This window comes from Oncorhynchus nerka, linkage group LG5 (genome assembly GCF_034236695.1).
Source record: "Oncorhynchus nerka isolate Pitt River linkage group LG5, Oner_Uvic_2.0, whole genome shotgun sequence".
In the NCBI taxonomy this organism is placed as follows: Eukaryota; Metazoa; Chordata; class Actinopteri; order Salmoniformes; family Salmonidae; genus Oncorhynchus; species Oncorhynchus nerka.
Genome location: NC_088400.1, coordinates 27,313,006 through 27,338,887, shown reverse-complemented (window position 1 = coordinate 27,338,887; position 25,882 = coordinate 27,313,006). Strand labels below are relative to the sequence as shown.

The window sequence follows — 25,882 nt, the reverse complement described above, 5'->3', positions numbered from 1 at the left end:
AGAGGCATTGTGGTGTCGCTAAGGGAGGCAGAGTGGTGTCGCTAAGGGAGCGAGACAGAGTGGTGTCTCTGAGGGAGAGAGGCATCGTGGTGTCGCTAAGGGAGGCAGAGTTGTGTCGCTAAGGGAGCGAGACAGAGTGGTGTCTCTGAGGGACAGAGGCATCGTGGTGTCGCTAAGGGAGGCAGAGTGGTGTCGCTAAGGGAGCGAGACAGAGTGGTGTCTCTGAGGGAGAGAGGCATCGTGGTGTCGCTAAGGGAGGCAGAGTGGTGTCGCTTAGGGAGCGAGACAGAGTGGTGTCTCTAAGGGAGGCAGAGTGGTGTCGCTAAGGGAGCGAGACAGAGTGGTGTCGCTAAGGGAGCGAGACAGAGTGGTGTCTCTGAGGGAGAGAGGCATAGTGGTGTCGCTAAGGGAGGCAGAGTGGTGTCGCAAAGGGAGCGAGACAGAGTGGTGTCTCTAAGGGAGAGAGGCATTGTGGTGTCTCTAAGGGAGGGAGGCATCGTGCTGTCTCTGAGAGAGGGAGGCAGAGCGGTATCTCTAAGGGAGAGAGGCAGAGTGGTGTCTCTAAGGGAGGTAGGCATTGTGGTGTCTCTAAGGAAGCAGATTGGTGTCTCTAAGGAAGTGAGACAGAGTATTGTCTCTAAGGGAGAGAGGCAGAGTGGTGTCTCTAAGGGAGGGAGGTATTGTGGTGTCACTAAAGGAGGTAGAGTGGTGTCACTAAGGGAGCGAGACAGAGTGGTGTCTCTGAATGAGGGAGAAAGAGCGGTATCTCTGAGGGAGAGAGACAGAGTGGTGCCTCTAAGGGAGGGAGAGAGGCAGAGTGGTGTCTCTGAGGGAGAGAGACAGAGTGGTGTCTCTCAGGGAGAGAGGCAGAGTGGTGTCTCTGAGGGAGGGTGCAGAGTAGTGTCTCTAAGGGAGGCAGAGTGGAGTCTCTAAGGGAGGGAGGCAGAGTGGTGTCTCTAAAGGAGGGAGGCAGAGTAGTGTCTCTAAGGGAGGGAGAGTGGTGTCTCTAAGGAAGCAGATTGGTGTCTCTAAGGAAGTGAGACAGAGTATTGTCTCTAAAGGAGAGAGGCAGAGTGGTGTCTCTAAGGGAGGGAGGTATTGTGGTGTCACTAACGGAGGTAGAGTGGTGTCACTAAGGGAGCGAGACAGAGTGGTGTCTCTGAATGAGGGAGAAAGAGCGGTATCTCTGAGGGAGAGAGACAGAGTGGTGTCTCTCAGGGAAAGAGGCAGAGTGGTGTCTCTAAGGGAGGCAGAGTGGTGTCTCTAAAGGAGGGAGGCAGAGTGGTGTCTCTAAGGGAGGGAGAGTAGTGTCTCTAAGAGAGGGTGGAAGAGTGTTGTCTCTAAGGGAGGGAGGCAGACTGGTGTCTCTAAGGGAGGCAGAGTGGTATCACTAAGGGAGGGAGGCAGAGTGGTGTCTCTAAGGGAGAGAGGCAGAGTGGTGTCTCTAAGGGAGAGAGGCAGAGTGGTGTCTCTAAGGGAGAGAGGCAGAGTGGTGTCTCTAAGGGAGGGAGGCAGAGTGGTGTCTCTGAGGGAGGGAGGCAGAGTGGTGTCTCTAAAGGAGGGAGGCAGAGTGTTGTCTCTAAGGGAGGGAGGCAGACTGGTGTCTCTAAGGGAGGGAGAGTGGTGTCTCTAAGGGAGGGAGGCAGAGTGGTGTCTCTAAGGGAGGCAGAGTGGCGTCTCTAAGGGAGGCAGAGTGATGTCTCTAAAGGAGGGAGGCAGAGTGTTGTCTCTAAAGGAGGGAGGCAGAGTGGTGTCTTTAAGGGAGGGTGGCAGAGTGGTGTCTCTAAGGGAGAGAGGCAGAGTGGTGTCTCTGAGGGAGGGAGCAGAGTTGTGTCTCTAAGGGAGGCAGAGTGGTGTCTCTAAGGGAGGGAGGCAGAGTGGTGTCTCTAAGGGAGGGAGAGTAGTTTCTCTAAGGGAGTGAGGCACAGTGGTGTCGCTAAGGGACGGAGGCAGAGTGGTGTATCTAAGGGAGGGAGGCAGAGTGGTGTCTCTAAGGGATGGAGGCAGAGTGGTGTCTCTAAGGGAGGGAGGCAGAGTGGTGTCTCTAAGGGAGGGAGGCAGAGTGGTGTCTCTAAGGGAGGGAGGCAGAGTGGTGTCTCTGAGGGAGGGAGGCAGAGTGGTGTCTCTAAGTGAGGGAGGCAGAGTGGTGTCTCTAAGGGAGGCAGAGTGGTGTCTCTAAGGGAGGCAGAGTGGTGTTTCTAAAGGAGGGAGGCAGAGTGTTGTCTCTAAGGGAGGGAGGCAGAGTGGTGTCTCTAAGGGAGAAAGAGCGGTATCTCTGAGGGAGGGAGGCAGAGTGGTGTCTCTAAGGGAAGGAGGCAGAGTGGTGTCTCTAATGGATGGAGGCAGAGTGGTATCTCTAAGGGAGGGAGAGTAGTGTCTCTAAGGGAGTGAGGCAGAGTGTTGTCTCTAAGGGAGGGAGGCAGAGTGGTGTCTTTAAGGGAGGGTGGCAGAGTGGTGCCTCTAAGGAGGCAGAGTGGTGTCTCTCAGGGAGAGAGGCAGAGTGGTGTCTCTGAGGGAGGGAGCAGAGTTGTGTCTCTAAGGGAGGCAGAGTGGTGTCTCTAAGGGAGGGAGGCAGAGTGGTGTCTCTAAGGGAGGGAGAGTAGTGTCTCTAAGGGAGTGAGGCAGAGTGTTGTCTCTAAGGGAGGGAGGCAGAGTGGTGTCTTTAAGGGAGGGTGGCAGAGTGGTGTCTCTAAGGGAGGCAGAGTGGTGTCGCTAAGGGACGGAGGCAGAGTGGTGTCTCTAAGGGAAGGAGGCAGAGTATTGTCTCTAAAGGAGAGAGGCAGAGTGGTGTCTTTAAGGGAGGGAGGTATTGTGGTGTCACTAACGGAGGTAGAGTGGTGTCACTAAGGGAGCGAGACAGAGTGGTGTCTCTGAATGAGGGAGAAAGAGCGGTATCTCTGAGGGAGAGAGACAGAGTGGTGTCTCTCAGGGAAAGAGGCAGAGTGGTGTCTCTAAGGGAGGCAGAGTGGTGTCTCTAAGGGAGGGAGAGTAGTGTCTCTAAGAGAGGGTGGAAGAGTGTTGTCTCTAAGGGAGGGAGGCAGAGTGGTGTCTCTAAGGGAGGCAGAGTGGTATCACTAAGGGAGGGAGGCAGAGTGGTGTCTCTAAGGGAGAGAGGCAGAGTGGTGTCTCTAAGGGAGAGAGGCAGAGTGGTGTCTCTAAGGGAGAGAGGCAGAGTGGTGTCTCTAAGGGAGGGAGGCAGAGTGGTGTCTCTGAGGGAGGGAGGCAGAGTGGTGTCTCTAAAGGAGGGAGGCAGAGTGTTGTCTCTAAGGGAGGGAGGCAGACTGGTGTCTCTAAGGGAGGGAGAGTGGTGTCTCTAAGGGAGGGAGGCAGAGTGGTGTCTCTAAGGGAGGCAGAGTGGCGTCTCTAAGGGAGGCAGAGTGATGTCTCTAAAGGAGGGAGGCAGAGTGTTGTCTCTAAAGGAGGGAGGCAGAGTGGTGTCTTTAAGGGAGGGTGGCAGAGTGGTGTCTCTAAGGGAGAGAGGCAGAGTGGTGTCTCTGAGGGAGGGAGCAGAGTTGTGTCTCTAAGGGAGGCAGAGTGGTGTCTCTAAGGGAGGGAGGCAGAGTGGTGTCTCTAAGGGAGGGAGAGTAGTTTCTCTAAGGGAGTGAGGCACAGTGGTGTCGCTAAGGGACGGAGGCAGAGTGGTGTCTCTAAGGGAGGGAGGCAGAGTGGTGTCTCTAAGGGAGGGAGGCAGAGTGGTGTCTCTAAGGGATGGAGGCAGAGTGGTGTCTCTAAGGGAGGGAGGCAGAGTGGTGTCTCTAAGGGAGGGAGGCAGAGTGGTGTCTCTAAGGGAGGGAGGCAGAGTGGTGTCTCTGAGGGAGGGAGGCAGAGTGGTGTCTCTAAGTAAGGGAGGCAGAGTGGTGTCTCTAAGGGAGGCAGAGTGGTGTCTCTAAGGGAGGCAGAGTGGTGTTTCTAAAGGAGGGAGGCAGAGTGTTGTCTCTAAGGGAGGGAGGCAGAGTGGTGTCTCTAAGGGAGAAAGAGCGGTATCTCTGAGGGAGGGAGGCAGAGTGGTGTCTCTAAGGGAAGGAGGCAGAGTGGTGTCTCTAATGGATGGAGGCAGAGTGGTATCTCTAAGGGAGGGAGAGTAGTGTCTCTAAGGGAGTGAGGCAGAGTGTTGTCTCTAAGGGAGGGAGGCAGAGTGGTGTCTTTAAGGGAGGGTGGCAGAGTGGTGCCTCTAAGGGAGGCAGAGTGGTGTCTCTCAGGGAGAGAGGCAGAGTGGTGTCTCTGAGGGAGGGAGCAGAGTTGTGTCTCTAAGGGAGGCAGAGTGGTGTCTCTAAGGGAGGGAGGCAGAGTGGTGTCTCTAAGGGAGGGAGAGTAGTGTCTCTAAGGGAGTGAGGCAGAGTGTTGTCTCTAAGGGAGGGAGGCAGAGTGGTGTCTTTAAGGGAGGGTGGCAGAGTGGTGTCTCTAAGGGAGGCAGAGTGGTGTCGCTAAGGGACGGAGGCAGAGTGGTGTCTCTAAGGGAAGGAGGCAGAGTATTGTCTCTAAAGGAGAGAGGCAGAGTGGTGTCTTTAAGGGAGGGAGGTATTGTGGTGTCACTAACGGAGGTAGAGTGGTGTCACTAAGGGAGCGAGACAGAGTGGTGTCTCTGAATGAGGGAGAAAGAGCGGTATCTCTGAGGGAGAGAGACAGAGTGGTGTCTCTCAGGGAAAGAGGCAGAGTGGTGTCTCTAAGGGAGGCAGAGTGGTGTCTCTAAGGGAGGGAGAGTAGTGTCTCTAAGAGAGGGTGGAAGAGTGTTGTCTCTAAGGGAGGGAGGCAGAGTGGTGTCTCTAAGGGAGGCAGAGTGGTATCACTAAGGGAGGGAGGCAGAGTGGTGTCTCTAAGGGAGAGAGGCAGAGTGGTGTCTCTAAGGGAGAGAGGCAGAGTGGTGTCTCTAAGGGAGAGAGGCAGAGTGGTGTCTCTAAGGGAGGGAGGCAGAGTGGTGTCTCTGAGGGAGGGAGGCAGAGTGGTGTCTCTAAAGGAGGAGGCAGAGTGTTGTCTCTAAGGGAGGGAGGCAGACTGGTGTCTCTAAGGGAGGGAGAGTGGTGTCTCTAAGGGAGGGAGGCAGAGTGGTGTCTCTAAGGGAGGCAGAGTGGCGTCTCTAAGGGAGGCAGAGTGATGTCTCTAAAGGAGGGAGGCAGAGTGTTGTCTCTAAAGGAGGGAGGCAGAGTGGTGTCTTTAAGGGAGGGTGGCAGAGTGGTGTCTCTAAGGGAGAGAGGCAGAGTGGTGTCTCTGAGGGAGGGAGCAGAGTTGTGTCTCTAAGGGAGGCAGAGTGGTGTCTCTAAGGGAGGGAGGCAGAGTGGTGTCTCTAAGGGAGGGAGAGTAGTTTCTCTAAGGGAGTGAGGCACAGTGGTGTCGCTAAGGGACGGAGGCAGAGTGGTGTCTCTAAGGGAGGGAGGCAGAGTGGTGTCTCTAAGGGAGGGAGGCAGAGTGGTGTCTCTAAGGGATGGAGGCAGAGTGGTGTCTCTAAGGGAGGGAGGCAGAGTGGTGTCTCTAAGGGAGGGAGGCAGAGTGGTGTCTCTAAGGGAGGGAGGCAGAGTGGTGTCTCTGAGGGAGGGAGGCAGAGTGGTGTCTCTAAGTGAGGGAGGCAGAGTGGTGTCTCTAAGGAGGCAGAGTGGTGTCTCTAAGGGAGGCAGAGTGGTGTTTCTAAAGGAGGGAGGCAGAGTGTTGTCTCTAAGGGAGGGAGGCAGAGTGGTGTCTCTAAGGGAGAAAGAGCGGTATCTCTGAGGGAGGGAGGCAGAGTGGTGTCTCTAAGGGAGGGAGGCAGAGTGGTGTCTCTAATGGATGGAGGCAGAGTGGTATCTCTAAGGGAGGGAGAGTAGTGTCTCTAAGGGAGTGAGGCAGAGTGTTGTCTCTAAGGGAGGGAGGCAGAGTGGTGTCTTTAAGGGAGGGTGGCAGAGTGGTGCCTCTAAGGGAGGCAGAGTGGTGTCTCTCAGGGAGAGAGGCAGAGTGGTGTCTCTGAGGGAGGGAGCAGAGTTGTGTCTCTAAGGGAGGCAGAGTGGTGTCTCTAAGGGAGGGAGGCAGAGTGGTGTCTCTAAGGGAGGGAGAGTAGTGTCTCTAAGGGAGTGAGGCAGAGTGTTGTCTCTAAGGGAGGGAGGCAGAGTGGTGTCTTTAAGGGAGGGTGGCAGAGTGGTGTCTCTAAGGGAGGCAGAGTGGTGTCGCTAAGGGACGGAGGCAGAGTGGTGTCTCTAAGGGAGGGAGGCAGAGTGGTGTCTCTGAGGGAGGGAGAGTGGTGTCTCTAAGGGAGGCAGAGTGGTGTCTCTAAGGGAGGGAGAGTAGTGTCTCTAAGGGAGGGAGGCAGAGTGGTGTCTCTAAGGGAGGGAGGCAGAGTGGTGTCTCTAAGGGATGGAGGCAGAGTGGTATCTCTAAGGGAGGGAGGCAGAGTGGTGTCTCTAAGGGAGAGAGGCAGAGTGGTGTCTCTGAGGGAGGGAGGCAGAGTGGTGTCTCTGAGGGAGGGAGGCAGAGTGTTGTCTCTAAGGGAGGTAGGCAGAGTGGTGTCTTTGAGGGAGGGAGGCAGAGTGGTGTCTCTAAGGGAGGGAGGCAGAGTGGTGTCTCTAAGGGAGGGAGGCTGAGTGGTGTCTCTAAGGGAGGGAGGCAGAGTGGTGTCTCTAAGGGACGGAGACAGAGTGGTGTCTAAAGGGAGGGAGGCAGAGTGGTGTCTCTAAGGGAGGGAGAGTAGTGTCTCTAAGGAAGGGAGGCAGAGTTTTGTCTCTAAGGGAGGGATGCAGAGTGGTGTCTCTAAGGGAGGGAGAGTGGTGTCTCTAAGGGAGGGAGGCAGAGTGGTGTCTCTAAGGGAGGCAGAGTGGTGTCTCTAAGGGAGGGAGAGTAGTGTCTCTAAGGGAGGGAGGCAGAGTGGTGTCTCTCATGGAGGGAGGCAGAGTGGTGTCTCTAAGGGAGGCAGAGTGGTGTCTCTAAGGGAGGCAGAGTGGTGTCTCTAAGGGAGGGAGGCAGAGTGGTGTCTCTAAGGGAGGGAGAGTAGTGTCTCTAAGGGACAGAGGCAGAGTGGTGTCTCTAAGGGAGGGAGGCAGAGTGGTGTCTCTAAGGGAGGCAGAGTGGTGTCTCTAAGGGAGGCAGAGTGGTGTCTCTAAGGGAGGCAGAGTGGTGTCTCTAAGGGAGGGAGAGTAGTGTCTCTAAGGGAGGGAGGCAGAGTGGTGTCTCTAAGGGAGGGAGAGTAGTGTCTCTAAGGGATGGAGGCAGAGTGGTGTCTCTAAGGGAGGGAGGCAGAGTGGTGTCTCTAATGGAGGCAGAGTGGTGTCTCTAAGGGAGGGAGGCTGAGTTGTGTCTCTAAGGAAGGCAGAGTGGTGGTTCTAAGGGAGGTAGGGTGGTGTGTCTAAGGGAGGAAGGCAGAGTGGTGTCTCTAAAGGATGGAGGCAGAGTGGTATCTCTAAGGGAGGGAGGCAGAGTGGTGTCTCTGAGGGAGGGAGGCAGAGTGGTGTCGCTAAGAGAGAGAGCTGTCTTTCTTACCATTTCTTTGATTTGAGCTTGGGGGGCAGGTTGCGAGGAATGAGGAACAGGGCTCTCATGGGATGCATGTCACACAAGGCTGGGGACAGAGACAGACAGAGAAACTATTGATGCGTCCCAAATGGCACCATATTCCCTTTTTTTGCACTACTTCTTACCAGGGCCTCTTGTCAAAAGTAGTGCACTATGTAGGGAATAGCGTGCTGTTTAGAACGCACAGACAGAAAGTGGACCGAGGTTATGAGAGGCCCCATTGTGCCCCAATCACATGGCAGGGGATGGAAGAAGTGTTCTGCAGTGTTGTCAATGTTAGGCTACAGTCCTGTCCTGTTACACTCAGCCTGAAAAATGTATACAGTACCAGTCAAAAGTTTGGACACATTTACTGATTCTAGGAGTTTTGTTTATTTTTACTATTTACTATGTGCCTGTTAAAAGTTAATTTGTGGAATTTCTTTCCTTCTTAATGCATTTGAGCCAATCAGTTGTGTTGTGACAAGGCAGGGGTGGTATACAGAAGAAAGCCTTATTTGGTAAAAGACCAAGTCCATATTATGGCAATAAAAGCTCAAATAAGCAAAGAAAAACGACAGTCCATCATTACTTTAAGACAGGAAGCCCAGTCAAAGTTTCTTCAAGTGCAGTCACAAAAACCATCAAGCGCTATGATGAAACTGGCTCTCATGAGGATGGCCACAGGAAAGGAAGACCCAGAATGACCTCTGCTGCAGAGGATAAGTTCATTAGAGTTAATTGCCTCAGAAATGGGCAATTAACTGCACCTCACAGAGTCCAAGTAAAAGACACATTTCAACATCAACTTTTCAGAGGAGACTGCGTGAATCAGGCCTCCATGGTGGAATTGCTGCAAAGAAACCACTACTAAAGGACACCAATAATAAGAAGAGACTTGCTTGGGCCAAAAAACATGAGCAAAGGACATTAGACCGGTGGAAATCTGTCTTTTGGTCAGATGAGTCCAAATTTGAGATTTCTGGTTCCAACCGCCGTGTCTTTGTGAGACGCAGAGTAGGAGAACGGATCATCTCCGCATGTGTGGTTCCCACCGTGAAACATGGAGGAGGAGGTGTGATGGTAAGGGGATTCTTTGCTGGTGACACTGTCAATTATTTATTTAGAATTCAAGGCACACTTAACCAGCATGGCTGCCACAGCATTCTGCAGCGATACGCCATCCCATCTGGTTTGTTCTTAGTGGTACTGTCATTTGTTTTTCAACAGGACAATGACCCAACACACCTCCAGGCTGTGTAAGGGCTATTTTACCAAGAAAGAGAAGGATGGAGTGCTGCATCAGATGACCTGGCCTCCACAATCACCCGACCTCAACCCAATTAAGGTGGTTTAAGATGAGTTGGACCGCAGAGTGAAGGAAAAGCAGCCAACAAGTCCTCAGCATATGTGGTAACTCCTTTAACCTTTCTAGCGGAACCCCTCGACAACATTCCGCTGAAAAGGCAGCACGCGAAATTCAAAAATATTTTTTAGAAATATGTAACTTTCACACATTTACAAGTCCAATACAGCAAATGAAAGATAAACATCTTGTTAATCTACACATTGTGTCCGATTTCAAAAATGCTTTACAGCGAAAGCACAACATATGATTATGTTAGGTCATAGCCAAGTCAAAAAAACACACAGCCATTTTTCCAGCCAAAGATAGGAGTCACAAAAAGCAGAAATATAGATCAAATGAATCACTAACCTTTGATGATCTTCATCAGATGACACTCATAGGACTTGATGTTACACATGTTTTGTTTGATAATAAGCATATTTATATCCAAAAATCTCAGTTTACATTGGCACCTTACGTGCAGTAATGTTTGATAGCGGTGATTTTGCAGAAATACTCATAATAAACATTGATAAAAGATACAAGTGTTATTCACAGAATTAAAGATAGGCTTCTCCTTAATGCAACCGCTGTGTCAGATTTTAAAAAAACTTTACGGAAAAGGCATAATCTGAGAACGGCGCTCAGAACCCAAAACAGCCAGAGGAATATCAGCCATTTTGGAATCAACAAAGTTAGATACAACACCATAAATATTCACTTACCTTTGATGATCTTCATCAGAAGGCACTCCCAAGAATCCCAGTTCGACAATAAATGACTGATTTGTTCCATAAAGTTCCATCATTTATGTCCAAATCCATTTTCATGAGGCGCAGGCACTTCATCCAGACAAAAACTCAGAAGGTTCCATTACAGTCCTTTAGAAACATGTCAAATGAAGTATGGAATCAATCTTTAGGATGTTTTTAACATAAAACATCAATAATGTTCCAACCGGAGAATTCCTTTGTCTTCAGAAAAGCACTGGAACGAGAGGTAACGCTGTCGGGAAGGCGCGTCATGAGACCAAGGCTCTCTGCCAGACCACTGACTCAAAGAGGTCTCATGAGCCCCTCCTTTATAGAAGAATCCTCATTCAAGTTTCTAAAGACGGTTGGCAGAAGGAAGTGCAACTTTATCCATATCTCAATGTGTATTCGGTAGGTCACTGTCACGAATCCCGCCGAAGATGGTGCCTCTTCCTGTTCGGGCGGCGCTGGCCTATGAGCTGCCATCGATTCCCTTTCCTTTTATTTCTGTTAATTGGGTCTATTGGTTACAGCTGTTTTGAGTTAGTTTTGTTTGTAGGCTATTTAAGGTCACTAGGCCCGCTGGGTATTGTGCGGGCTTGTTCTTGGTTATTTGGTGTTGGTGTATTAGTGTGATCTATATTTTTCCGGACAGTTTTAGTCCTGTGTATTTTGGACGGGTTGTTTCATGCTCCCTTGTGTTTTGCATGTCCGTGTCTCCGCTGTCTTTGGAATAAAAGATCCACATACGGAATTACCTGATCTCTGCGCTTGACTCCTCCACTCACCATTCATAGAAGTCGTAACAGTCAAGCTTTGAAAAACTACAAACCTCAGATGTCCCACTTCCTGGTTGTATTTTTCAGAGGTTTTCGCCTGCCATATAAATTCTGTTATACTCACAGACATCATTCAAACAGTTTTAGAAACGTCAGAGTGTTTTCTATCCAATACTAATAATAATATGCATATATTAGCATCCGGGACAGAGTAGGAGGCAGTTCACTCTGGGCACGCTATTCATCCAAAAGTGAAAATGCTGCCCCCTATCCCAAAAAGGTTAACACTTTTTTGGTTACTACATGATTCCATATGTGTTATTTCATAGTTTTGATGCCTTTACTTTCTACAATGTAGAAAATAATAAAAATAAAGACACTCTTCAATGAGTAGGTGTGTCCAAACTTTTGACTGGCACTAAATATTTATTGATACAATTTTGTGGAGAAAAAAATTATATTTCACCAAAGTAGTACACTGGGCCTTTATCAGTCCTGTATTAGCAGACTGATATAGCATCTGCAGGGCAAACTCACAGCTAATGCAACAAAACTCAAAACTACAACATTGTACAGTAAAACTGAAAATACAGCATAATGATGTAGGATACAAAAAAATCTTAAAATAAAATAAACCATATAATTACAGCATAGCATATTAGCCATGGAATAGAAAACCCTCCAGCTATAAGATGTGGAGGAGAAAGAGAAGATTGCTGAGATTGTAATGTGTATGGACAGGAGAGAAGGGAGGAGGGTAACACTTACGTGGTGCTCCTTCAGCCATCTCCAGAGCTGTGATTCCCAGAGACCACAGGTCACTCTATAGGGAGTCATCCAGTCAGAGCCATTTCAGATTCACACAACAGAAATACAGACAGAAATACATTAAGTACTCCCACGCACACACACACACACACACACACACACACACACACACACACACACACACACACACACACACACACACACACACACACACACACAGACAAACACAAATAAACACACACCCTCCCCCCACATACACGCAAGCAAAAACAGAATTTCCAGCAGAGATTGACTCCCTTTTACCCTGTAGTCGTAGGTTGAGTCTGGGTTCTCGTCACAGGCAATGACCTCAGGGGCCATCCAGTACGGAGTCCCAATAAAGGTGTTCCTCCTCCCTATCGTCCTGTCCAGCTGAGCACTCACCCCAAAGTCAACTGGCAAAGACAAGACACTGTGTTTGAACAGATTAAACCACACCCACAAGGGAACAGCAGGCAAATACTGAAGTGACAGTGACAAATCCTTTCCACTGTGGCTATGTGGGATGTGAGTTGAACTTTGATCCTGTATCCTAGTCCTTACCCAGCTTGACCTCCGCATTCTCAGTTAGCAGCACGTTCTGGCCTTTGATGTCACGGTGAATGACGTGGTGTGAGTGGAGGTGAGACAGGCCCTGTGTTGATACACACATACACACACGCACAATGTCAGGACACCACACACAAACAAACATACATGCATGCACACACACACGCACATCAAATAATCTCTCTCTCTCAGAGCTTGGAAACAGGCACAGTGAGGAAGTATACACTGCTTCAAAGGAGTGAAAAATAAATTCAGGAAGTTTGTTTATTTAAGATAATGACTTCACAGTGTTCCACTGCTATCTGCTACGATGCCCTCTGCCCTCTGCCCTGTGTGTCACCGTCTAGCCTAACTCTCAATGACTGTCCTGCCATATATTTAGAAGAAAAAGCTCATAATCCAAAACAATAACTCTCCTGCTACAATACGGCCGATATAGGATGAGACAAACTCTCTGAAGTGATTCTCAGGACGTTTTTATTCCCCAGGGGTTTGGGGAGAACATCCTGGTTAAATGGCTTATCTCCAGTAGCAGTACTCACTCGGAGGACCTCCCTGCAGATGTAGGCGATCCAGTCCTCCTTTAGGCTGTTCCCTTTAGTCTTCTTCACTAGGTCAGTGACTGAGCCCGCCCCACAGTACTCCATCACCAGCTATATGGCAAGGACAGACAGACAGACAGACAGACAGACAGACAGACAGACAGACAGACAGACAGACAGACAGACAGACAGACAGACAGACAGACAGACAGACAGACAGACAGACAGACAGACAGAAGGACAGACAGACAGACAGACAGAAGGACAGACAGACAGACAGAAGGACAGACAGACAGACAGACAGACAGACAGACAGACAGACAGACAGACAGACAGACAGACAGAAGGACAGACAGACGACGCACCACATACACACACACACACACACACACACACACACACACACACACACACACACACACACACACACACACACAAAAATGGCTCAGACAGATGCCAGGCCACCAGCAGAACAGCACCATTTAACACACGACTGTGGCTAGGCCTTTAACACTGTCACATCCCACTATAGGCACACAGCACACAAGGAAAGGCAAAGATACAACTCATCATTTGTCATTTGATTATTGTTATCGGGAAATGTGTAGGAGTAGGACCCAGAGATTTTCCTGGTATTATTCATGGTGTCAGGAAAAAGTCATGGCCCATGTTATGTTTTCTAGGACCATGTTTTTTGGTGTTATAGAACGTGTATGAGCTGTACATACACACAGAGATAGAGGCCTTCTTAAAGATGATGCATTACTGAGATAGCATGATTGAAGAGAGGAGAATTCAACAGAGAGATGGAGAACGGCCACTCACCCAGAGCTGGTCATCCTGACCTGCACGACTCTTCTTCACAAAGGCACCATAGTATGTAGCTATATTCCTATGATGGGAATATGTCTTCAACATATTCATCTCTAATTTGATTTCCTCTTCTTCTTCCTGCACACAAAAAAAGGATATTAACAATTTTTTATATTAAACTTGACAACGGAAAACAGCAGGCCGTAATGCAGCCAAACCAAAACCCAGGGAGTGAAAACCCCGCTTGTCTTGCTGCCCCTGCACAGAACAGTTACAGTTGACTTTTAAGACAAAAATCAAATTAAACTGAGCTGGCAGATTTGTGCTGGGCTCGCCATCCTGGTGAGACATGCTGTTAGCCTCGCTGGACCCACGGGCCTGCCAACACACATGGCAATCAACAGCAGTGGTGATGTCATCACTGGCTCAGTCACTACCAATTATGGAGTGTGGGTTTGGAGTCCATTTTAGCATTCATGTTTACATTGCATGGGGCCCTAAGGATATGTTAATTGATTTGTTTCTTCACATATGCTCCACTGACAGACCCTCACTAAGGCTAAGGGAGGGCTCATATAGCGTAGCATGTCTTTGGTGAAAAAGGCAGCTTCTCCTAAAGAAGCAGTAGTGTGTGTCAGGGGCCTAGACGGGATTTGTTTTGTGTGTGAAGCCTTGGAAAAGCATGATGACACACGTATGCATTGCATTTCCATTCCCAGGGTTTTTCATAGTGTAGTATAGTCAACAGACTGCAACATGACACTGTCTTTCCTGCCAGGAAAACCACAACAACCCCACAGAATGTTAGAGATTTGCTTTGACTTGGTTAAACATTTACTGTTGACTTACAGATTTACAGGGGCTGATAGCTTGTCTGGTTTGTTTAACAATAACGAAAATAATTACAGGATTATAAATGTGTTGTTTTCTGTACCAATACACAGACTTAACAACCAATACACAGACTTAACAACCAATACACAGACTTAACAACCAATACACAGACTTAACAACCAATACACAGACTTAACAACCCGTACACACCAGAAATAGACTGCTATATAATAAAATGAGGGAATTTATCTTCTCTATAACTTTTCCCTGAACAGTAGCAGTACAACAGAAGAGGTTTAAATAGGGAAACCAGGCAGTTTCTCTCTCTATTCTCGCCTCACAAAAGGCCTCCCTGCTCCTGTCTCCTGACCCCAAGAGACACAGCAGCTCCATTCAACATAGGCATTTGACCACTCATAGAGCTGAGTAATCTCTCTTAAAGAATGCTACCTCTCTATCCTGGAAAGGGAGACAACCACTTATCTTAACTGAACCTTCCTTTCCCTTTAAATCAAACCAGGAACAAGAGGAGAGGAAATTCCTACTAGGAAAGGACCCGGCACAGACGCTCTCTGCACAGGACAATGTCTCAATCCCCAGGAGGGTTTGAGGCGAGTGACCGGGCCGCGACTGGGGCCTGGGTCTGGGCTGAGGCCAGGCAGCCTGAATAGTGGGAGGTAATGGAGGGGGAGCGAGGGAAGGGGAGTGAGGGTGAGGGATGGGAGGTTTTGGATATGTAGGGAGGGATGTGTCTGTACCACAACTGGCCGTGATTGGGAGTACCATAGGTCGGCGCACAATTGGTCCGGCCTCGACCGTCATTGTAAATAAGAATTTGTTCTTAACAGACTTGCCTAGTTAAATAAAGGTTAAATAAAAAAATATATTTTTAAAATCCCTTACGTGTTAGGACGATACAACACATGTAATATCAGCAAGCAATGCAAGGCTTATCTTATTAAAACACAGATATTGAATAACTTAATATCAGTTTTAATGTTATGTATTGATGAATATACATTTGAAACTGTGTCTTATATTCTCTATTGAGTGAGTAGTGAAATAATAATTTGTTATCATGCAGTGTGTTGAACTTAAGTCACTCTAGGACAAACATCATTTCAGATTGTACTGCAGAGACTGTCTGATGCTGTTTATCCTCCCTCAACTCTCAAAACTCGGATCTTAGTTTAAAATGTGCCTCAGAAGATTTAATTAAATCTTTGGCCATGTACACTTTGTGCTATTGTAATAAGGCTCTTCTTTGTTCTCGTTGCAGGCCAGGAGGGCCAACTCAATCAAGTACGTAGTGTCATCACCAGGTAGCTTTATTGCCCTGAGGGAATGAGATGATTGAACTTTCCCTGAACAAACATGGCTCCCAGTGTTCTCACCTCCTGATTGACAGCTCAGGATATAATAACCTTTGGTGCGCTGTGTTAACCGGGCCTCATTTGCATTTCTAAAATAAAACACATCCTTTGAAGGGAAACTCTGATCTGAGTTTGATGTGATGAAACCTTTGGGGTCCCCTCCTTGCCTCTTTGACTTGGCAGAGCGGCAGTCACAAGGCTGTGGCCCTCCCTGCATACAGCGTTTCTCTGTGGCTTTGACGGGCAGGGAGGAAGGGACGGAGACAGGAACCAGGAAGTAGCCATCTTACCTCTGTCACGTCCATGACCTTGATAGCAGCCAGCTGTCCTGTCTTCACATGTCGACCCTATTGAGACACAAGGACAGTTAGGGGCACAGTTAGGGACAGAATAGCCATCGGCCGCCACTGATAGCTGAGACAATCAAGGACCCTCAGAGAGTTGAATAAATGTGGTATTGTTACCCTAGAAGTAAAATAAGGTATTTAGTGCATAGTCATTTAGGCTAATTGCATAACAATATGCAGTAGTTAAGCTTATTGTTGAGAAAATTTTATGAAAAATACTTTTTATGATAAACACTTCATTCAATACAGGGCAACAACCACACTAGTAACCACAACGGAAAGTCTAGTGTCTAAGACAATGTCTACCAGTCAGTTGAGGTGAATTGAGAGAGAGAAAAATTGATATATTTCTCCAACTGAGTATGGTGGCTGCGTCCATTTGAGCAGAAAAAGAGGGAAAGAGAGGTAGAAGAGCAGTGCTACGTAAAAATATTAAACGTGTTGGAACCTGAGGAGCAGAAAAGTAGGTACAGCAACTGTTATTTGTGAAAAGTTTGCAGAGAAAATGGAACAAGGGCTGAGCTGAGGCAGTACGTCTCACTAGACTGAACCCCATTGTTTGTTTATTTGAAAAATGGCTCATATCATCAACACAATTTACTGTTGTCTGCAGAATATCATGTACATATGGAAAGATTGAGTAGCTTGAAAATACCACAAAATGCTGTTATCCACCTCAGAACCCACCCATGAATTGCATATGAGTTAATATCCTATTTCCAAATCAGGAGTGCAGCGAGGGCCAATCAGACGGGACAATTATATAATCAATACAATGCATTTAGCTGCCTCTCATGAACCAATAAGAGGCTTCTGTAACACTCTCCCTGACTGCAGCCATCTCGTCACAGCGCAGTGAGCTGAGGCAGATTAATGTTAGTCCGTCGCACTTTACTGTTATTTTGAGAATGAATTTGCCATTTTGACAGGTGCCATATATTTGAGTTTCTTATGCAGTGGAGTGAATGTAATGACTGTGGGTTTGTATTCTCCTCATGACAACAGACTATAGTGAAACCGAGAGAGCTCTTATCATCCAGTATATGACAGCGCAGTTTTGCTCTAGATGCTAGAATACTTTATCCTCCAGGAGAGAGGAATGATCCTGACCTTTCATATGTGACTATGCTCACCGACAGAATGTGACACGACTGCTCATCTGTAATACAGCGCATTTGTAGAAGATGGAGATAATTGAGAACAAAAGCTTAGTAGCTAGTTTCCCATGTTACAGCCTGGCAATGCTGCTGTACAAAAAAAAAAAACATTATTTGAAAAAACATTCACTCAGCAAAGGTTAAAATCACACATTCATGGATATGTACATTTATAACAACCAAGCAGTTTATTGGAGACAGGACAACTGTGACCAACATCCCTTTAACAAAATAAGAGGACAGAATGCAGAAGCATATGTGTCTCTTTTGCCTCAGTGCATTTACACAAACGTTTTTTTTCTTACTTTGTCATTATGGATTACCTGTCTAAGCATTTTGCGTGTACACAAGGAGATCAAAGACTACCAGTGCATTCAGTTGTATCCAGGAAGGCAATTTCACACAGCTATACCAGGTGTGGACTATTCACTTCACCACAACACCACTATGCTTTCACAAGTCTGGTGTATTTGACCTTATTAACAAAAAATGGAGAATGAGTGAAAATGCACGAGGAGAGAGAACACTTTTAATTCCCAAGATTCTCTATAAAAAGGATATTGGAGATTTAGCTATCCATTATCTAGATACAAGCTACCCATCTTAAGCAGAGTTCTAATTCAACCTTGAAAACCCTGAACACATCAGGGATGACCTAAAGAGAGTTTCTCCATTGGTAGCTTGCCAGGATTGCTCCAATATATCCCAATGGCAATTGACAAGACACCCACTCATTCCATAAACGCAAGCTTGGGGAAAGGCATCAATCACATAGTATTGTGCAGCTGCACTGTTACACAATATGCAAGTCTACGTAACCGCAGTCTTGCACATCCACAGAAATGGGGGATCCTTACTCACTCACATATCGATCCACAGATTGGCTTGAAATAAAACCCTAGACTGGGTACTGTATTACTGCTACACACCCAGAAAAAAGGGTTCCAAAAGGGTTCTTCAGCTGTCCCCATAGGAAAACCTTTTTTGGTTCCAGGTAGAAGAACACTTTTGGGTTTCAGCTAGAACCCTTTTAGGTTCCATGTATAGTATATCACAAAAGTGAGTACACCCCTCACATTTTTGTAAATATTTGAGTATATCTTTTCATGTGACAACACTGAAGAAATGACACTTTGCTACAATGTAAAGTAGTGAGTGTACAGCTTGTATAACAGTGTAAATTTGCTGTCCCCTCAAAATAACTCAACACACAGCCATTAATGTCTAAACAGCTGGCAACAAAAGTGAGTACACCCCTAAGTGAAAATCTCCAAATTGGGCCCAATTAGCCATTTTCCCTCCCCGGTGTCATGTGACTCGTTAGTGTTACATGGTCTCAGGTGTGAATGGGGAGCAGGTGTGTTAAATTTGGTGTCATCGCTCTCACAGTCCCTCATACTGACTGGTCACTGGAAGTTCAACATGGCACCTCATGGCAAAGAACTCTCTGAGGATCTGAAAAAAGTATTGTTGCTCTACAAAAAGATGGCCTGGGCTATAAGAAGATTGCCAAGACCTTGAAACGGAGCTGCAGCACGGTGGCCAAGACCATACAGCGGTTTAACTGGACAGGTTCCACTCAGAACAGGCCTCGCCATGGTCGACCAATGAAGTTGAGTGCAAGTGCTCAGCGTCATATCCAGAGGTTGTCTTTAGGAAATAGAGGTATGAGTGCTGCCAGCATTGCTGCAGAGGTTGAAGGGGTGGGAGGTCAGCCTGTCAGTGCTCAGACCATACGCCGTACACTGCATCAAATTGATCTGCATGGCTGTCGTCCCAGAAGGAAGCCTCTTCTAGTATATTTTTTTGTAAGAGTGTACTGTACATGTTGCAATAAAATATAAAAAAACAAGCAAAAAGCAGTGCCTTTGAGAATAAGCATGTGTATTGCTATTTCCTATTATTATCTGCCCACGTTATCTATACGTACAGAACCAGTCAAACGTTTAGACACACCTACTGCTTTGATGAAACTGGCTCTCATGAGGACCGCCACAGGAAGGGAAGACCCAGAGGGTAAGATCATTAGAGTTAACTGCACCTCATATTGCAGCACAAATAAATGCTCCACAGAGTTCAAGTAACAGACACATCTCTACATCAATTGTTCAGAGGAGACTGCGTTAATTTACATTTACATTTAAGTCATTTAGCAGACGCTCTTATCCAGAGCGACTTACAAATTGGTGCGTTCACCTTAAGACATCCAGTGGAACAGCCACTTTACAATAGTGCATCTAAATCTTTTAAGGGGGGTGAGAAGGATTACTTTATCCTATCCTAGGTATTCTAGTAATGTGATGTATTGGATTTGTCCCAAACATCACAGTTTGTATTCAGGACAAAATGTTAATTGCTTAGCCACATTTTTTGAAGAATTACTTTAGTGCCTTGTTGCAAACAGGATGCATGTTTTGGAATATTTGTATTCTGTACAGGCTTCCTTCTTTTCACGCTGTCAATTGGGTTAGCATTGTGGAGTAACTACAATGCTATCCATCATCAGATTTCTCCTAACACAGCCATTAAACTATTTTAAAGTCACCATTGGCATCATGGTGAAATCCCTGAGCGGTTTCCTTCCTCTCCGAACTGAGTTAGCAAGGATGCCTGTATCTTAGTGACTGGGTGTATTGATACACCACCCGAAGTGTAACTAATAACTTCACTATGGGAAGTTATTTAAAAAAGGGATATTCAATGCCTGCTTTTAAATTTTTATCCATCTAACCAATGCTTCTTTTGAAGCATTGGAAAACCTCCCTGGTATTTTGTTGTTGAATCGTTGTTTGAAATTCACTGCTCAACCTTATAGATAATTGCACTGTGCGGGGTGCAGAGATGAGGTAGTCATTCATAAATAAATCATTTTAAAACAGAGTCCATGCACACAGAGTCCATGCAACTTATTGTGTGACATGTATTTTGTGTAGGCCAGTGACCAAAAATAAATCTAAATTCAGGCTGTAACACAAAATGTGGAAAAAGTCAAAGGGTGTAGAACTTTCTGCAGTATCCCCTGACCCAGGGTTGGTTTTAGGACAGTGAAAGCTACTTTGGGTTGTCAGTTGCTGATCCTAGTGCTCACCAGTGCAGTCTAGTAGATGACTTCATAGACAGTGGCCTTCTTATCTCCAGAACCTGTAACTATGTACTTATCATCCACTGAGATGTCACAGCTTAGCACGGACGAAGACTCCTTCGACTGGAATATACTCGCTTAATCACAGACAGTGTATTGCTGCAAAGAAGCCACTACTAAAGGACACCAATAAGAAGAAGAGACTTGCTTGGGCCAAGAAACACGAGAAATAGACATTAGACCGGTGGAAATATGTCCTGGTCTGATGAGTCTAAATTTGAGATTTCTGGTTCTAACCGCTGTGTCTCTGTGAGATGCAGAGTAGGAGAATGGATGATCTCAGCATGTGTGGTTCCCACCATGAAGCATGGAGGAAGAGGTGTTATAGTGTGGGGATGCTTTGCTGGTGATACTGTCTGTGATTTATTTATAATTCAAGGCACACTTAACCAGCATGGCTACCACAGCATTATGTGTGTGCTGCATCAAATAACCTGGCCTGCACAATCACCTGACCTTTAACCCAATTGAGATGGTTTGGGTTGGACCGTAGAGTGAAGGAAAAGCAGCCAACAAGTGCTCAGCATATGTGGGAACTCCTTCAAGACTGTTGGAAAAGCATTCCTCATGAAGCTGGTTGAGAGAATACCAAGAGTGTGCAAAGCTGTCATCAAGGCAAATGGTATATTTGGATCTGTTTAACAGTTTTTTTCGTTACTACATGATTCCATGTGTTATTTGATTCCATATGTGATTCCATATACAATTAACACACTGCCCTTTCCCACCTGGACAAAAGGAACACCTATGTGAGAATGCTGTTCATTGACTACAACTCAGCTTTCAACACCAGAGTGCCCACAAAGCTCATCCCTAAGCTAAGGACCCTGGGACTAAACACCTCCCTCTGCAACTGGATCCTGGACTTCCTGACGGGCCACCCCCAGGTGGTAAGGGTAGGCAACAACACGTCTGCCACACTGATCCTCAACACTGGAGCCACTCAGCGGTGTGTGCTTAGTCCCCTCCTGTACTCCCTGTTCGCCCACAACTGCATGGCCAAACACGACTCCAACACCATCATTAAGTTTGCTGACGACACAACAGTGGTAGGCCTGATCACCGACAATGATGAGACAGCCTATAGGGAGGTGGTCAGAGACCAGGCAGTGTGGTGCCAGGACAACAACCTCTCCCTCAATGTGAGCAAGACAAAGGAGTTGATCGTGGACTTCAGGAAAAGGAGAGCTGAATATGCCCCCATTAACATCGACAGAGCTGTAGTAGAGCGGGTCGAGAGTTTCAAGTTCCTTGGTGTCCACATCACCAATGAACTATCATGGTCCAAACACACCAAGACAGTCGTAAAGAGGCCACGACAACACCTTTTCCGCGCTACAGCGAGTAGTGCGTATGCCCAGCACATCGCTGGAGCCAAACTTTCTGCCATCCAGGACCTATATACCAGGGGGTGTCAGAGGAAAGACCCAAAAATTGTCAAAGACTCCAGTCACCCAAGTCATAGACTGTTCTTTCTGCTACCGCACGCCAAAGCCATGAGGCTGCTGAACAAATAATCAAATGGCCACTCTGACTATTTACATTGACCCCCCCCCCATTTATTTTTTTACACTGTTACTACCAGCTGTTTATTATCTATGCATAGTCACTTCACCCCTACCTACATGTACAAATTACCATCGACTAACCTGTACCCCCTTTATTTTATTTGGTAAATATTTTCTTTAACTCTTTCTTGAACTGCACTGTTGGTTTTAAGGGCTTTGTAAGTAAGCATTTCACAGGCGGATGTGACAAATAAAGTTTGATTTCATAGTTTGGATGTCTTCACTATTATTCTACAATGTAGAAAATAATCAAATGAAAGAAAAACCCTTGATTGAGTAGGTGTATCCTAACGTTTGAATGGTACTGTAATGTAGGACATCAATATGAGTAGAGACTAGACGTAGAGTCTAGTCTCTACTCATATTGATGTCCTACATTACAGTACCACTCTAGTCACTAGAGTGTTTGGCGGTTGGGCAGACAGCAGCAGGCCACACCATGTGAACAGAACTCTGAAGTAGACACTCAGCACCAGGTTCAATCAGGATGTGGGCCAGGGTTCCCCACGAGCACAGGCAGGAGTTAAAATGGCCACAGCTTCCTGTGCCAGAACAGCAGAGTGAGAGAGCAAGCACACATGGAAAATAACAAGACCTCATCTAATCGAATTGGATTAAAATCTGATTCTCTTTTACAATAACAATGGGCTGAAAACTGTTGGGCCAATGACCATATACAAACAATAGAGTTCTAGACAAATCAGATTTTTAACAAATGTTTTACAAAATTACAAATGTCTATTTCTTCTGTTAAAAATATATTAGTCACGAGGCATTGTGGCACATTCTTGCTTTGACCAAAATGATTCTTAAACGTTTAGGCTGGCTATGTTCCATTGCCACAGGCTATTTTCAAAGGGAAACACAATTGAAGTTAGTTAATAAACAGGGGGAAATGCTTTTGGTGGCCAGACAATTCACCAGTTGTGGGCAAGCAATGCAAGGTAGAATATATATATTTCTAGAATATACAGATGTAGGATCTTAATTTGATCACTTTTTTGTTGCTGAGAATTTTACTGCACCGCAGGAAATGCACACTTGTAGTGTATTTGAGTTTTTAAGTCTTCTTAAAGTTTGTAATTTCCACTTGGAAAATTCTTGACTTGATTTGCCCTAACAAAAAAATGTATCAGCCACTACAAAAATGTCCATTCATAGTAATCCCCATAATATTTAACATTTCCTGTTTATGCAGGATTATTTTCTTGCTTGCAAACTGGCTCAAATTAAGATCCTACATCTGTAGGGGAATAATTCCTTGTGTTAGTGAGATATGAGACATTGAGACCTTGAACATGCATAACATACAGTAGGACAATAGTTATAGGTCTCACACTCACGGAATCACTGCAGAAGTAGCAGATCATTTGATTTCCCATTTCAAAATGCTTATTTTAGTGTGCCAGCAAATCCTTTGAATAACATGTCAGACTAACATGTTCAAAAACAATACATGTACTTATTAATGTTGTAAATATGTTGTAAAAATGATTTCCCCAAAGTCATTATTATTTGACAGATAATGAGTGCAAGCATGTGCACATGATCCAAAGCAGGCCATAAAGAGACTGCGTGAGAGAGATGAGAGCACATTCCTCCTGCTGATCAAAGGAGAGGAGAGAGAAAAGAGCAAACTGTCCACTAATCAGCCTGAGGCTCAAACCCCTACAACCTCTTCAGCATTTCACACATCACACAGTGAGCCTGCTCTCTCTGAAACACATTCAATTTGTGTGGGGGGGTGGCATTGCAAAAATCACATTCTCCATTCTAATAAAGAGACACTCAAGTCAGAGTTTCCCCGGGGATTTTTTTCAGCAGTGGTGGAAAAGCTAGTGTATGGGGTTGGGGTAGTGGTAGTGGGTGTGGCCAATGGCGTGCTCTCCAACCTACCATTTTAGAGGCCATTCTCTTGGCCACAGATACAAAGATTTTATGTTTTAAAGCTACAATATGTAACTTTATGGGAGACATGACCAAATTCACATAGAAATGTGAATTATAGATGTTTAATTCCGTTGAAAGCAAGTTTAGGAATCGGTAGATCTGTTCTATGTGTGCTATTTCTATGCTTCCCATTCTGAAGTTAAGTTTTTGAGTCTTCCTTTCGGTTTTGTACACCAGCTTCAAACAGCGGTTTAGATGATACAATGATTCTCTACACAATGACACCTTATTTTGTCACATAAACTGAAATTAGGCAAACTATTACCAGGAAAATGGTAGAGCAACTTCTGCATAGTCCTTCTTTAAAACTCATTTCCTGCAATTCTACACATGAGAAAGTATTACAGTTTTAAAGCTACACTATATATACAAAAGTATGTGACACCCCTTCAAATTAGTGGATTCGGCCATTTCAGCCACACCCATTTCTGACAGGTGTGTAAAATCAAGCACACAGCCATGCAATTTCCATAGACAAACATTGGCATTAGAATGGCCTTACTGAAGAACTCAATGAATTTCAATGTGGCACTGTCATAGGATCCCACCTTTCCAACAAGTCAATTCGTCAAATTTCTGCCCTGCTGGAGCTGCCCCGGTCAAATCAAATTTTATTGGTCACATACACATGGTTAGCAGATGTTAATGTGAGTCCACGATCATTTCCTTTCTTTTGTTGACGTTGAATGAGAGGTTATTTTCCTGACACCATACTCCGAGGGTCCTCACCTCCTCCCTGTAGGCTGTCTCATCGTTGTTGGTAATCAAGCCTACCACTGTAGTGTCATCTGCAAACTTGATGATTGAGTTGGAGGCGTGCATGGCCACACAGTCATTGGTGAACAGGGAGTACAGGAGAGGGCTGAGAATGCACCTTTGTGGGGCTCCAGTGTTGAGGATCAGCCGGGTGGAGATGTTGTTTCCTACCTTCAGTACCTGGGGGCGGCCCGTCAGAAAGTCCAGGACTTTGAGCCGTTGAATTGCGACTCTACTTTGTCTCTATACTGACACTTTGCTTGTTTGATTGCCTTGCGGAGGGAATACCTACACTGTTTGTATTTGGTCATGTTTCCAGTCGCCTTGCCATGATTAAATGCAGTGGTTCGCACTTTCAGTTTTACGTGAATGCTGCCATCAATCCATGGTTTCTGATTAGGGAAGGTTTTAATAGTCACAGTGGGTACAACATCTCCAATGCACTTCCTAATAAACTCACTCACAGAGTCAGCGTATACGTCGATGTTATTGTCTGAGGCTACCCGGAACATATCCCAGTCCACGTGATTGAAGCAATCTTGAAGCGTGGATCCAATTGATCAGATCAGCTTTGGACAGACCTAAGCATGGGCGCTTCCTGTTTTAGCTTCTGCCTATAGGAGGGGAGCAACAAGATGGAGTCATGGTCAAATTTGCCGAAGGGAGGGCCGGGGAGGGCCGTGTATGCATCGCAGAAGTTAGAATAGCAGTAGTCCAGTGTTTTGCTCGAGCGTGTACAACAATCAATGTGCTGGTAGAATATAGGTAGCCTTGTTCTCAAACTAGCTTTGTTAAAATCCTCAGCTACAATAAATGCAGCCTCAGGATATATGGTTTCCAGTTTACATAGTCCAGTGAAGTTCTTTCAGGGCCGTCAAGGTATCTGCTGGGGGAGAGCCATGTTTCCGTGAAACAGAGAATGTTACAATCTCTGATGCCCTAATTTCGTCCACCTTTTTGTCTAGAGACTGTATATTGGCGAGAAATATGCTCATCTTCTAAGTCTGACCAGGAGGCCACTCCGTCAGCCTCTCCTGTGGCGACGACGTTGTTTTGGGTCGGCCTCTGGGATTAGATCCAATGTCCAGGGTGGAGGTCCGAACAAAGGATCCGCTTCGGGAAAGTGGAATTCCTGGTCGTAATGTTGATAAATTGATGTCGCTCTTATATCCAATAGTTCTTCCCGTCTGTATGTAATAACACTTAAGATTTTCTGGGCTAACAATGTAAGAAATCATACATAAAAAAACGAATTACTACATCGTTTCCTAAGGATGTGAAGCGAGGCGACAATCTCTGTCTGTGCATCATGCAAGATGGCAACTGTAAGAGCTGTTATTATGAAGTGGAAACATCTAGGAGCAACAACAGCTCAGCTCTGAAGTGGTAGGCCACACAAGCTCAGAGAATGGGATCACAGAGTGCTGAAGCGCATAGTCCGTGAAAAATCATCTGTCCTCGGTTGCAACACTTCCAAACTGCCTCTAGAAGCAACATCAGCACAATAACTGTTCGTTGGGAGCTTCATAAAATGGGTTTCCATGTCCAAGCAGGCGCACACAAGCCTAAGATCACCATGCTCAATGCGAAGTGTCGGCTGGAGTGGTGTAAAGCTCGCCGCCATTGGACTCTGGAGCAGTGGAAACGTGTTCTCTGGAGTGATGATTTCACTCTTCACCATCTGGTAGTCTGTGGGACTAATCTGGGTTAGGGGGA

At 46.4% G+C, this 25,882-nt stretch overlaps 1 protein-coding gene across 7 annotated transcripts in view; it reads right to left on the bottom strand.

The window, feature by feature from the left end:
- LOC115129295 (mitogen-activated protein kinase kinase kinase kinase 4-like) overlaps nt 1–25,882 on the bottom strand; it is a 143,125-nt gene that overhangs the window by 105,880 nt on the left and 11,363 nt on the right. For all 7 annotated transcript variants that reach the window (XR_010463924.1, XM_029659485.2, XM_029659486.2 and 4 more), the window contains exons 3-9: nt 15,537–15,593; nt 13,052–13,177; nt 12,227–12,337; nt 11,679–11,769; nt 11,400–11,530; nt 11,097–11,151; nt 7,438–7,516 (exon numbers count right to left, since the gene is read on the bottom strand). Coding sequence is in view for 6 of the 7 variants with exons in the window: in XM_029659485.2 (XP_029515345.1) it covers nt 7,438–7,516; nt 11,097–11,151; nt 11,400–11,530; nt 11,679–11,769; nt 12,227–12,337; nt 13,052–13,177; nt 15,537–15,593 (650 nt within the window). In the remaining variant the exon portion in view is untranslated. The remainder of the gene's footprint in view (nt 1–7,437; nt 7,517–11,096; nt 11,152–11,399; nt 11,531–11,678; nt 11,770–12,226; nt 12,338–13,051; nt 13,178–15,536; nt 15,594–25,882) is intronic.